This window comes from Macrobrachium nipponense, chromosome 35 (assembly GCF_015104395.2).
Source record: "Macrobrachium nipponense isolate FS-2020 chromosome 35, ASM1510439v2, whole genome shotgun sequence".
In the NCBI taxonomy this organism is placed as follows: Eukaryota; Metazoa; Arthropoda; class Malacostraca; order Decapoda; family Palaemonidae; genus Macrobrachium; species Macrobrachium nipponense.
Genome location: NC_061096.1, coordinates 26268971 through 26283825, shown reverse-complemented (window position 1 = coordinate 26283825; position 14855 = coordinate 26268971). Strand labels below are relative to the sequence as shown.

General features: G+C 41.3%; 1 protein-coding gene across 7 annotated transcripts in view; it reads right to left on the bottom strand.

The window, feature by feature from the left end:
• Window positions 1–14855, bottom strand: part of LOC135208498 (uncharacterized) — a 136424-nt gene that overhangs the window by 81285 nt on the left and 40284 nt on the right. For 5 of the 7 annotated variants that reach the window (XM_064240742.1, XM_064240743.1, XM_064240746.1 and 2 more), the window contains 5 exons: window positions 14557–14725; window positions 13889–14015; window positions 6676–6784; window positions 6252–6518; window positions 5128–5403 (listed from right to left, as the gene is read on the bottom strand). In XM_064240742.1, coding sequence (XP_064096812.1) covers window positions 5128–5403; window positions 6252–6518; window positions 6676–6784; window positions 13889–14015; window positions 14557–14725 — 948 coding nt within the window. The remainder of the gene's footprint in view (window positions 1–5127; window positions 5404–6251; window positions 6519–6675; window positions 6785–13888; window positions 14016–14556; window positions 14726–14855) is intronic. The other 2 variants (XM_064240744.1, XM_064240748.1) reach the window with 2 other exon arrangements.

Sequence of the window (14855 nt, the reverse complement as noted above, 5' to 3'; positions counted from 1 at the left end):
TCAGCCACACCAGTGGGGGGTTGCCTGGCAAATCACTGGAGTGTGTGGCAGGAATTTGGAGCAGAGCAGTGGGTGGTGGATGTTCTCAGTCGGATATTTGATTCCGTTCGAAGTGACCCCACCCCGGACAGAACAACTATTACCTCACCTCTCCTATGCTCAGAAATCTCAGAAAGCTCTTATTCTGCAAGAGGAAATGAAGAAGATGATGGAGAAAGGAGCTGTAGAACAAGTATCGCTTCCGTCAAAGGGATTTTACGGCCGTATTTTCCTTGTCCCCAAAGCCAACAGAGATTGGAGGACAGTGATAGATCCGTCAACATTGAATCTGTTTATAAGGAAAACCAGATTCAGAATGAAGACCCCAAAGACAGTTCTAGCAGCAGTCAGGGACAAGGACTTTCTGCTGACAATAGACTTGAAGGACACATACGTACTTTCAGATCCCAGTCCATCAGTCTTCCAGGAAATTTTTCCGCTTCAGTCTTGCTGAGAAAGTTTTCCAATTCAGTCTTGTGCTTCGGATTGACAACATCTTCACAAGTTTTTACAAAAGTATTCACTCTCATGTTGACATGGGCGCATGTTCAGGGGATCAGGCTAATAAGATACTTAGCTGACTGGCTTGTGATAGCAAAGTCCAAAGAAAAATTGCTTTGGGACAGGGATACCCTTCTGCAGTTTTGTCACTGCCTAGGCATTGTGATAAATCAGAAGTCAAAGTTGGATCCAAGTCAACGGCTGGTGTATCTGGGTATGATTATAGACACAGTAAAAGCCAAGTGTTCCCAACAGACCAGAGGGTAGAGAAATGCAAACAAGTGGTGAATGCCTTTCTGGAAAAGCAAACACAGCCAGCAAAACAGTGGCAAGTAGTTCTGGAAATTCTAAGTTCCTTGGAGAAGCTGGTACCACACGGTAAACTACACCTTCGATCATTGCAATGGAGGATGAAGGGGTTTTGGTTGCCAACGGTAGATTACCCGTACGAGCAAATTCTCTTGTTGACAGAGGTGACGAAAGACCTACTGTGGTGGGTGCAGGACAACAATCTGACAGTGGGAGTTCCCCTTCAGCAACCCTCTCCAGTCCTCTTGCTCTTCTCGGATGAGTCACTCGAAGGTTGGGGCACCCACATAGAGGAGCTGATGATTTCAGGGAAGTGGAGTTGCAAGGACAGAGAACTCCATATAAATGTGTTGGAGTTAAAAGCAGTGTTTCTGGTGGTACAGGAATTCCGGGAGAGGGTGAAGAGGCAATCAGTGGTATTGATGTCAGATAACAGCACAGTAGTAGCTTAAGTAAACAAGCAAGGAGGCCTAGTATCTCGGCAATTACACCTGATTAACAGTTCAACTTCATCAGTGGGCTGTAGAAAACTTAGTAGACATCAGAGCCAGATATATTCCAGGAAAAAGAAACACAGTGGCTGACAAATTGAGCTACAGGGACCAGATCCTAGGAACGGAGTGGTCCTTGCATCAAGAAGTGGTGGACAGAATGTTCATATTGTGGGAAAGGCCGATCATAGACCTATTCTCAACCAGGTACAACAAAAAGTTGGAAGTGTATTGTTCAGTAGTCCCGGACGCAGAGGCAGTAGCAGAAGATGCGCTACAACACTCATGGGACAATCTGGACGTGTACGCATTTCCTCCATTTTGCCTAATCCGTCAGATTCTGAACAAGGTAATGCGGTCTAAGAACTTCAAAATTACTCTGGTAGCCCCTTTGTGGCCGAATGCAGAATGGTTACCACGCCTGTTGGAACTCCTAATAGATGTCCATGAGAGTTATCTCCGTGAAACAACCTACTATGTCAACCACACATGGAGAGATACCATCAGTCGGTGCAGTCCCTATCACTTCACGGGTGGAGACTGTCAAGTATCTCCTGCAAGCGAGAGGCTTTTCTCAGAAAGCAGCAGCACAGGTGGCAGGAAATATCATAAAGTCATTGGCGGCGGTCTACCAAGGAAAATGGTCCACGTACTGTGACTGGTGTCATAGAAGGAACTTGTCTCCACTCGGAACCACTATTCAACAGTTAGTAGATTTTCTGATATATCTCAGGACAGAAAGGCATACGTCTGTATCTGCTGTAAAGGGATACAGGGCTGCTCTAGCTTCGGTCGTGTAAATGGAAGGTGTGGACATTTCTTCTACAGGCCACAGATAGAAGCTTGACTCTGAAGGTGGTCTTCCTATTGGCCCTAGCCTCAACCAAAAGGGTGGGGGAGCTGCATGGTCTGTCATGTGTGGTGAAGCATTCGAGAGGTTGGAAGTCTATGGTTTTCGAGTTTGTCCCAGAATTCGTTGCCAAAACTCAAAACCCACAGTAGTGGATGGCAGATTCGACTCCTTTTCCATACCTTCTCTGGCAGAATTTGTAGACAATGACTAAAGAAATGCTGCTATGCCCTGTCAGTACTAAGAGCGTGCTTAAGAAGAACGCGGCATCTCAGGCCGGGATGCCGAAGGCTTTTTGTAAGTTTAGGACGGAACAAGAAGGAAGTGTCCAGGAACACAATATCGTTTTGGCTGAGGGAAACGATCAGGAATGCATACATGACAGGAGACAGAGGGTCAAATAGCCTGGAGAGAGCTAGAGCTCATGATATCAGGGGCTTGAGCACTCCTTTGGCATTCAAGAAAAATATGTCTGTGGAGAGGATTTTGAAAGCTGGTATTTGGCGGCGCCAAACAAGGTTCACTTCCTTTTATTTAAAAGATGTTGCCCATAGATCCTTGGACAATTTTTCCTTGGATCCAGTGGTGGCTGCCTAGCAAGTGGTATAGCGCATCCAGTACCCCTGGCGAGTCAGTTTGTCTAGTCTAAGATGAAGGTATGAAAGTAGAATGAATGAGATGACTGGTCTTTCTTCTTTACTACTTTTCTAACTTACTCCTTTACCTACGGGCAGTACGAAGGAGAGTACCATCATGAGCTGGAACGGACTAGATGCAGGTGTAGGGGACAGCCATACTGTAAAGATAATCTAGAGTATAGGATACTTTTCAGTAGCAACACACTCCTCTCAATAATAGGATGAGCGTGGGGTAATAATAGATCCAGATACAAGGAACAGGAGTGGTTTATGAGAGCGGATAGCTCTCCACCTTCCGTAATGCAATAAACCATGGCATTGTATGAAACACCCATAGAGGTAAACCAATAGATTCTCATATATCTTTGGTTCAAAGGTTAATAGTCCATTGTCTTAGAATACATTAAGTAAGTCTATCCTAATGTTAAGACCGAGGGTTTGTTTCGTATATGAACAAATGACAAATTTTTAACCAATTTGTATTTTTCATAACTAACAAACCTGAGGTCTTAACAGATAAGGCCCACCTCTAACCACCCCTCTAACAGTCTAAACTGGGTTGGAAGAGTAACTGATAGGTCACAGGACGCCAAGGGCACTCTGTGAACTACAATACCCTGTGACCTGGTATAAATGCCAATAGTCCCTGGATCTCACAAGTTTCATTTTAATTCTACCGGTTTTCAGCTTGGCGCTAGTATTATCCTAATGTTAAGACCTCAGATTTGTTAGTTATGAAAAATACAAATTGGTTAAAATTTGTCATTTTTGTATTATAAAGATACCTACTGCATTTGCAAACTGAAATCTATATATAAACCTGATGCAGCAATACAGTTCAGGCAAAGCCTTTACGATGAAATGAACAGACTGCAAAGGAGTACTTACGGCACAACCCTGTCAGCCATGAAAAATGAGAAAATGTTGTTAACATGATTATCGTACTTCAAAGCCATAGCATATCATAATGCTAAAATTCAGTTAATTGTGAGATAACATTGAAGAAAACTATAACTAAAAGAAGAAACCAAATGGCATGGGTGCTCAACTTCAGGTCCTTACACACAACTTGCGATTTCTAATTAATTCCATAAAAAAACTGATTCCCTCTTTACTGCACATTCTTAGTGTGAAAATGGGGTTTATTAAAAACCAAGTGTAAACAACAGAAACCTGGAAATGCATAAGAATATTAGACACTCCAGAATTTGAAAATCTATGGCAGCAAAGGAGAATCATCAGTTGAGGGTATAGCTGCAGCCAATAACTCTAAGGGTTTCATTACATTATGTACAGTATATACGAGAAGGGAGAAAAAGACAAGATAGTAATCTATGCTTATGCAGTTATGATAATTTAGAAAAATAAATATTACGCAATGGGGAGACCCATAACAGAATTAATATTTGAGTACATATAGGTGAAAAGCTTCAAAATAACTTACAGTGGAAGATGTGAACATTAAGGATATTGGGGTCATTCTTAATTTTCCAGAATGTGAACCGCAAAATTGGGGTTTGCCTTATAATGCCAGCAAATACTCCATTAAGACGTATTATCATTCTCCATTTATGGCAACTTAACTATTTTTCCCAAGGAAACAGTTTCTACCTTCAGCACCCTTATCAATGAGATGCTGATTGAGGGGATGGAGGCACATTCATTCTTCCACCTCAACCCTAATCATCAAGCACCTGCTTTTCCTATGCTTGTTTTCTGTTCATCCATTTTAATAAGGTACACTAAGTCTTTGGTGAACTTTCTTAAGCTCAGGCTTTTACTACTTACAAAGCTTCTTTCTTAAGAAGAAGTCCTTGCGAGAAAGTCCTTGCCAAACATCTATACTACCTGCTTATAACAGTTCCATCTTCTCTTCTCCTAATCTCTACACAAAACATCTTGGCATCTCTCACCTACTAAACACGCAATAATTTTGTCACTCCTCGGTTAGTCTGCCCTTCACATTTGAGGTATAGTGTTCTAATGACAGGACTGTTTGCAGCAATAAAAATATTTGCTTATAATACTATGCATTACTTTCATAGTTGTATGTAAAATACTATTATTTTGGAGTAAATAATCTTAAGCACTATGGATGATTAATGTATTAACCTTCTTGAAATGAGGCAAAACAAACCTTGCACAACAAGCATGGATGGAAAGTCAGGTCATCAAATGTCACAGCTTTGAATCTTTATGAAAGGTAAGGATGAAAAAATATTGGCATACGGTTGGGTTAGGATTTGGAAGCTCTTGACTTCAATCAAACTTTAGTAAGACCAAGGGGTTTTTGTTTCACCTGACTCACAGCAGTTTGCAGGCAGAAATTTCCCCTCACATATTCTTCTCATATCAGTACAAAACACAGGCATCTTTTCTTGGTATTTAACCTTCATCTTGTGCATGACTTGAGTCCGAGGTGACTCTGGCAAACTATTATGGGAACTGGTTACATCCCACTTTTGACGACACAAAATAGTTTTTTCCAAGGATGCAGTTCGCAACCCCATGTTCAAATCCAGCGAGCTTGTTGCTTCTGTTAATTTCTGGCTGAGGCGACGCCACTTACAGTGCCCTGATTTAAGCTATGACTTGTCAGTATGGTCATTTAAATGACATGCACTTACATAAATGGTAATTTCAGAACTTAGAAAATATGAATCAACTTCAAAAGTATCAGTTAGTTAATCTTAAAATATAATTACATTCATTTAAGAGGCTAGAATGCAAGAAAAATTTAGCCTTTAACTTTGTTACTCTCTAAACACTATTTCAGAGCTAAACTATAAACTGAAATTGTCCCTCAAACCAGAACAGCCTGGCAAAATCATGAACATCTCCATGCAAAGGTTGAGGGTTTGCAAAAAATTCCTTAATTGCAGTATCCAAACAATGAGAATTTACTAATTATGCAAACAACTACGTACTAGCTAATTATACTATGTAACTTATATAGTTAGTATTTTTTTCAGAAACAAATATGAATTCTGAATGTTAGTAATTTCTATGAAAGACTACAGGTAAAAAGTATTTCATGGTTGTACACTTTGTTTCAAGCAATAAGCAGAGGTTTGTCTTGTAAAATGTAGAACAACTACTCATTATAGAAATGGCAATGCTCACAGGTACTAACAGCAATGTGAAAAATTAAGTAGTTTTAAATTTCAGTAACTTCCACTTTTTGGAGTTGGAACATTTTCTTTCTACGCTGCAAAAAATAACATCATTACTGTAGATAAAAGCTTTACCTCAGAAAACCACACAAAACAAACCAGAGTTTACTAGCCAAAACCAAGTTATCTTCCACTGAAATACTTCCACAACATCTTAACTTTCCATGGGATTTACGAAGAGAAGACTCATCAGGTTTGGATGTCCGCACACTATTGGTAAGTGGGAGGGATCTGGTTACACCCAACTCACTAGGTTTTGATGGTGGCCATCTTTTCAGACTTTCTCCACAGATATTTTCACATGACACAGGTTTTTCAGAGTATTTATTTGTTTTTATTGTACCAGTATCTTGATTGCCAGACAATTCTGACAAACTGCCCTGAGGCTTAGCAGGACTCCACCTTTGGCGGCGAAGAAAAAGTCTATCAAGAGATGATGTGCGAAACCCCATCCCTGAACCCATCATGTTTGTCACCTCAGCAGCAACTTGACTTGGGCGGTGTTTCTTTGATTCACCTGAACTAAGCTATAACTTGTCAGCCACAGACAGGAAAACAAACATATGCATATCTCAAAATCATTTCCCAATATCAAACATTCTTTACTATGAAATATTCTACATCTAGACAAAATAATATCATAAAGAACACACAACTATACGAATAATACACACCAGAGGATGGAGACTTTACTATCATCTTAGGGTTAGCTCCTCTTGACAACAACAAACGAACAATGGAAGTATGATCACGATAAGCTGCTACATGTAGCGCTGTCACACCCTTAAAGAAAAAATCCTTATAAGTATAAAAGGAAAACATTGATAATTCTACAACAAAATACACAAGAATATCTCACAAAATCACACCACCACCACCACCATGGTCAAAAATATAAGTCTGCATGCTTTTAATACAAAAAAATTCCTACTATGGAATCAGTAGCAACATAAATATCTTTATACATAAAACAAGGCATTATAATATTAATTTACACGCCAAACCCTTCTCAAAACATCCAAATGACACAAAGCAGTACTTAAAAGGCAGAGTGAAACACCATCATTATACGTAAGTCCCTTCTCAATCACTTTGCACTTAAATCATCATATTCTACCTGGTCTGCATCCAGGAGGGTACTACTTTCTCCTCCTCATCAAACTTACTTTCGCTTTATTAATTCATGTTCAATAACTATATTCAATTTTATAAAAATCGTTAATTCAATATCTGAAAAAAAATTTTTTTATTAAGCTAAGGACTCTTCCACAGCATTATCTTCTATGTTACTATCTCACTTCATTGACTTTGTGTGATACATGACAAGACATTTGTACATATTTTTCATCCTGTTTTGACTAATTCTCATGGAATATTGTTTTCAGAGTAGATATCAATCCCATGTCTATTCCACAAAGTTCAAAACTTTGTGAGGCAGACAATCTGTAGTCTTGAGGGCTGAAACTAACAACTCTTAAAGCATTTTGGACACAGTACAAAATCTGTTACAAATGAAGAAGTGGAACAGGAGTAAATCCTGTTCCCCTACAAAAGTTATTCCAATTTGCTTGGCTGAGACTGAAATTAAGCTCTACAAAGTCTAACAATGGCTTTGGATGCTTCTGGAGAAAATCCTCAATTTCTTTGGTATTACTAGTTCGTCTCATATGTGAAGCCCCAATAGTCGCAGGATCACCTGGAATTTCTATAAAATGTGACTGATAACTCTCCATGAAAGAAGCCTTGTTCCATAGGGTTATGTCCTCCATTACATAATTTCCATTACTTGCATGTGCCTCCATGATTTTCATTTTCATTTTGATTTGTCCATTATTATTCCAGTATTACCAAAATTGTGAGAGATTGGATTTCTTGCAGCTCAGTCAACTTTCCTCTTCCATGGCTCTCCTACACTGCCCTTCCTCCTAATTGCAATTAAGGATATGTATTTCATGATCAATGGCTTTTTATGAATAAATATGTTTTCACTACCGATTTTTTTACATTAGAGGACTTTCTATACAAAACCCATTCATTATAAACTTCCAGTGACTTCCTCCTTTCTTAGGACTTCACATGGAGGGTTACCTTCAATTAGGCAAGACCTAGACATGGACATGAGGCTTTTTCTTTGAAAAATAGTACATGCCAGTAAGACTGGATCCATTTGCATGAAGTAAGGCTATTTTAAAATAAATTGGTTTATATAGGAACATGACTTATGGAAAACACTATTCTTGTCTGTGGTAACTGCATCCTTGGGAGTAGTGGCTAAGGACACACTGGGCTTCTTGTCAAGGGTCAGATTCCCTCCTCTGACCCAAGGGTCAAACTAAAGACGCTATTTGGAATATATTAATGCTTGAGTTATATCCATGTAGTCTGTAGTGGTACTGATGGCCGAAGAATGGGGATCTTGCTGATCACCTGCTTCAGGTGCAGTTGCATCAGTCATTCAGAACATGCATAACTATCATGAAAAGATCACATCATTATCATCAGAAGTTCCTGGAATGGCAACTGGCTGCCTGTTAGGATGGCAAGGAGGTTTGGTCTCTACCTGGTTGCTTGGCAGCAATCTTCATCACTCCCAGAGGATGGGTTGAAAGATCCTGTTGCCTGCTATGCAGAAGACCTGGATATCTCAGTAGCAGCATTACTTTCACGTCTCTTCTTATACAACCTCTTCCAATAGAATGTATAGTGAATGGACAACCAATCCTGCATATCAAGCAAGTGACGTTTCAAGAGCAGACTTGCCTGTGACATACACTATGCAACACAACAAGTTAGACATAAAAAAACAATCACGATTACCTGGCAAACCCTAACAGATGCAGTACAGTATCTTAACAGAAAAGTGAGAAGTAAAATACAACCTCAAGTATGACATAATGAAAAATAAAGTATAATTAAAACCAAAGAGTCATCAAATAATAAATGCATAAAGTGAAAAAACACTTAAATATAACAGTAAAATTCATAAAATAACTGAACTCATACACACTTAGGTGGAAATGTCATATAAAATTATACAAATGTAGAACACAATAGTAAGGAAATGCCATATATTATACACACATGTAAACAAAAGCTTATCCAACTGGCTCAATCCTGAAAACAAAAACCAACCTAATGCAAACTAGAACTAACCCAGTGCATTACTCCCTACATTAACTAATTAACTTCTTGCTAAACCTCATTTACAAATTTAAAATGTAACCTAACAACAAAACATAAAGGAATCTTAAACGTAAAGACACTGCTGCAAAACAAAGTATTATCTTAAACGTAAAGACACTGCTGCAAAACAAAGTATTGTTTTCAGAAAAATACAAAGTACTATAAATTTACAATGACTACTTATACGTAGTCACTTCACAAGAAGCAGGCAACCATGGAGGAGCCTAAGCAAAAAAATGATATTGTTATGATACAATAAAGTTTGTTCATACTTACCTGGCAGATATATATATAGCTGTATTTTCCGAAGTCCGACAGAATTTTAAAAAATTACGACACACGTAGTGTGAGTCAGGTGGTTAGTAACCATTCCCGCCGCTGGGAGGCGGGTATCAGGAACCATTCCGATTTTCTATTCATAATTTTTATTTCCACTGTCTCCTGAGGGGAGGTGGGTGGGTACTTAAAATATATATATCTGCCAGGTAAGTATGAACAAACTTTATTGTATCATAACAATATCATTTTGTTCATGAAACTTACCTGTCAGATATATATATAGCTGAATCCCACCTTTGGGGGTGGGAGTAGACAGAATAGAAGATTTTAGGAAACATATATATGCAGATAATTGATATCTTGGTTCCTTACCTGTTAGCATAGCTGACTTCGTGATTACTGTCACCTCAGTCTGCTTCTGCTACTAGAGTTGCCAGCGAGGTAGAGACCTATAAAGCTGGTGCACTCCAGATGATCTGTCAACGGGGGCGTGACCATGATGTGACTAGATCATTGACCATACAGTGAGGGCAACAAAGTAAAAAACAACCACCTGGCCTAGACTACCAAAGGTATCCCACTAGACTAGACTAATGGAAGGGAGATCCGCCCCAGGCGGTCAACCCCACAACCAAAAAACACACAAAATTAAAAAACTCACCCAACCATTAAAGGATAGGATGAGTGCTACCTCCTGCCCCCAAAACAGTGTCTGCAGCAACGTATGGTCCTAGCGAGTAGCAATTTTCATATGTTGCTTTCACCTCCCGCAGGTAGTGTGAAGCGAACACCGAATTGCTTCGCCAATATGTGGCACTCAAAATGTCACTGAGTGCCATATTTTTGTGAAAGGCTACCGAGGTGGCGATAGCCCTCACCTCGTGGGCGTTCACTTTTAGAAGCTTCATGTCACTATCACTGCACTTGTCATGGGCTTCCTTAATAGTATTCCTCAAGAAGAACGCCAGTGCGTTCTTCGACGTAGGAAGATCTGGTTTTTTCACAGAGCACCACAAGTTCTCAGAAGAGCCTCTGCAGGCTTTAGTTCTCTCTAAATAGAATTTGAGAGCCCTGACAGGGCACAGGACTCTCTCTGGTTCATGTCCCACGATTTCCGTCAAACCTTTGATCTCGAACGTCCTTGCCCAAGGGTTGGAAGGGTTCTCGTTCTTTGCTAAGAACGTAGGACTTAAGGAACAAACAGCACTATGATCCTTAAACCCAACCTGTTTGCTTATAACCTGGATTTCGCTAACTCTCTTCGCCGTCGCCAGAGCAGTTAGGAAAATGGTCTGAGTGGAGCGGTTCGAACTGACTTGACATCAGGAACTTAAGTACCAAGTCCAAGTTCCACGATGGTACTTTAGGCTGCGGAACCTTCATAGTCTCAAAGGATCTGATGAGATCATGAAGGTCTCTGTCATTCGCCAAGTCGAGTCCTCTATGTCTGAAGACTACGGAAAGCACGTTCCTGTAGCCCTTTATCGTAGGAACAGCTAATTTCACTTCTTCTCTCAAGTAAAGAAGGAAATCTGCTATCTGGCTCACAGAGGTGGAGGTGGAGGAAATGCCCTTCTTCCTGCACCAACTTCTGAAGACAGCCCACTTAGATTGGTACACTGCGATCGAGGAAGGTCTCCTTGAGGTGGCGATCGCCTTAGCCACAGGTCTTGAATAACCCCTCGCTCTGGCCAACTTCTGGATAGTCAGAACGCAGTCAGACTCAGAGCGGGGAGGTTTTTGTGGTACCTTTCGAAGTGGGGCGGTCTGAGTAGATCTTTCCTTAGGGGCAGAGTCCTCGGGAAGTCTATCAGGAAGGACATTACCTTTGTGAACCAGTCAGTCGCCGGCCAGAAGGGCGATGAGGGTCATCCTCGCTCCCTCTGATGCCGCAAATTTCCTCATTACCTCCCCTAGGATCTTGAATGGGGGAAAGGCGTAAAGGTCCAGGCCCGACCAATTCCAATGAAGGGCGTCTACTGCCACTGCTCCCAGGTCCAGAACCGGCGAGCAATACAGCGGAAGTCTCCTTGTCCTGGAAGTTGCGAGTATGTCCACATGAGGACATCCCCACAACTTCCACAGCCACTGGCATACGTCCTGTCACACGTCTGGCGTCGACTGGCGCGCGCTCAACGTCCACTGGCGTCCGCTGGCGCGCGTTTGACTTTCGCTGATGCGTGCTCAGCGTCCACTGAAGTACGTTTAGCGTTCATAGGTGCACCATCAAAAAAAACGCCCGTGCGTTCCTTTCTGGGTGCATCTGGCGCTTGCCTTCCATCCGTCCAAACGTCAGGCTCACGCTGGACCTGTTCCGTAATAGCAGGTAATACCGCTTCCCGAGAGCGAGAAACGAGCTCATCACCTCCTCTAGAGAGCCGCTGGGGAGCAGTACGCACTCTAGAAGGAGACGAAAACAGAGAGAGAGACGAGCGAGGAGAAGGAGAGGGAGACCGTCTAGTCTTCTTCACTGGAAGTCTGTCATCCTTCCTGCGACGACGAGGAAGCGTCTCTCTTGAAGCAAGAACATCCGCAAGTTGTTGCTGCAACGAACGAAGAATAGTCCGGGTCGGTGAAGCCTCCTTGTCTAGGGAGGGGCTGATCCTGTGAGAAGGCGAGTAGCGAGGGGACGCATCCCTCCTTCTCACAGGAACTGCCTCTTCACGTACTCTGGAGCGACTGGGGCGCTCGAAAGCGTCAACGTCCGAAGACTCTCTACGCCTCTTCTGCGGCGAAAAAGCTGCGAACACACTATCAGGTGAAGATCGAAGTTCTGGTGAGCGACTTGGACGTGAAGCGTCCCGATCATGAACGCTCCTTTTCAGCGGGCATGACACTGAATGAGAGCTCCACCCCTTACCCGGGGAGGAAGCCTCCGAAGAAGAAAAGCACTCCTTGAGGAGACGTGCACGCGCACGCTCCTTGGCAGTCTGGGTAGCGTCATCAGATACTGCCGAAGGCACGTCAGATCGGTGGGGGTTCCTCGTAACCCTCCTTCGGCTTTCGACATGCTCTCTCCCCGTAACCTGGGAGTCAAGCAGAGGTCCCGGCCTAGAGGCGAAATAAGGCCGATCTGACGCACCCTCCACTACACAAGGGGCACTATCACTTTTAGGCACTTCACTTTTGCTCTCAAGAGCAAGCACTTTCGATTCTAAGTTGCGAATTGACTCCAAAATCAAAGACAAGGTATTACCTTCTACAGACACTGTTTCAGGGCCCGAAGGCAACACTACAGGGTTAGGAGCATTAACTACAGAAGGAGGGTTAACAGGAGAAACATTAACTTCTCGTCTACCTGACACACTCCTAGAGGAAGTCCTCCTTAACCTATCACGTTCAAGCTTCTTAAGAATCTGTAAGACATTCACACTTCTTGCAGTGGTTCTCATAAACACATTCATGCTCCCTGCAACTTTTACACACAGTATGTGGGTCTACTGAAGCTTTCAGTAGCCTACCTCTACAATCAGTCTTAGAACAAAACCTGGCGCTAGCGGAACTAGTCCCAGTCCCAGACATCTTAAATCAAAGAGTAATCTATGCCAAAATCAAACCAATCCAGAAAAAACGTGCGCCTAGCCACCGATCCAAGTCAGATACCCAAAAAAACCAAAAGGGATACTCAAGTAGCTATAAGTTTCCAAAATCCAGACGGAGGTGCTGCAAACAGATGTTTACAACACCGGCGACAGAAAAATTATGAATAGAAAATGGGAATGGTTCCTGATACCCGCCTCCCAGCGGCGGGAATGGGTACTAACCACCTGACTCCCACTACGTGTGTCGTAAGTTTTTAAAATTCTGTCGGACTTCGGAAAATACAGCTATATATATATCTGACATGTAAGTTTCATGAACAAACTACCAGATAAGGCAAAGAACTCAGTGAAATTGGTAAACAAATAAATATGAAGAAAAAATTATGGAAAGTATGAAAAAGAATGGAATCAGGGTGAAAAAAGTTGAGGGAAAAATAAGAAATTGGTTTTTAGCTCCTGATAATCAAGCAGTGAGTCACCTGTTAATAGGGCACAGACATGAAAAGTGATACAGATGGCTCACAGATAACTCATTACTTGGTACATGCACAAAGGACAACAACTCTTCTGTCTGAGACAAAAACTGCAGGGTGTCTTGGCATTCTGAGACCAAAATGAGGGCTGTATATAAGTGACTGGTTTGTTGTGAAACAAGCAACTTTTTCTTTAAAAAAAAATGCTTGAATGTCTACCTGAAACACATACAATTAATTTTCACATTCTAGAGAAAAAAAAATCAATCTAACATTTCTACAAATACATAATAGGATTAATAGTATAAAGGCACAATGAAGACTTGCACTGAGTTGTTGGTAACATACCTAAGTGGATCTCAACTTTCTCACAACATAAAACTTATGTAAAAAGCTGAATGGTGGCTTACATGGGGATCAGCTGTGTTGACATCAGCTCCGGCTTGTAAGAGCAAGGTGACAGCTTGCATACGTCCTTCAAAAGCAGCGTGGTGAAGGGCAGTCCAGTGGGCAGCATCACGGGCCTCTATATGTAACCTGATTTGAAATGTAGTAAACGTAAGAGATTTCATGACCATGACATTTATAAATGGAATTACTTTCACAAATTTCCAATATATAAATTCTATCTTATATCAGGAACATATTCAGAAGTCTAAACTGGAAGAAAAAGGCACTATCAATTGACCAACAAAGGTTATTACAAAAAAGAAGTTGGAATCTAAGTTGTACACAGCACCCAGGAATTACTGAGCAGGTTGCACACTTTGCATACCAGCAAGTCTGATATCATTTGGATTATCTCTTCCAGGTGAAAATTGCTGTAATCAACGCACAATCATGTGTTACAACTGAAGTAAATTCCTACCTCTAAAGACAAGATTCCCCTAGTTATGAAGATCTCACACACAGTCCTCTTACCAATGAGATCATCTTTACAATGGTTTATAAAACATCTAGATAACTATACTTGCAAAAATGACAGTATAATTGAAATATATGATCTTGAAATTCAGCAGTGGGACTTAACAAGCTGTAACTTTTCAAGGTAAAATACAAAGTGATAAGCCATACAAACCCAAGTCTAACTGTGTGTGACAGAAGATACCGAAGAACAGCAAGACATCCAAAGTTTGCAGCCAGATGTAGAAGGCTGCAGGTAATTCCACGGAATCTAACAAGGGCAACACCTCTTCTCCATTCACCATGCATAGCTAGAGCCTCCACAACTGCTACATGGTCTCGATCTAACAGCCAAGAAGAGAGGAACCAATGCTAAGTATTTAAATGAAAATTTAACATTATCTCAAAACGGTAATCAATTAAATATAAAGTTCAAATCATGCCTAATCTTTGAGTTTTCTTCCTACAGCCTCC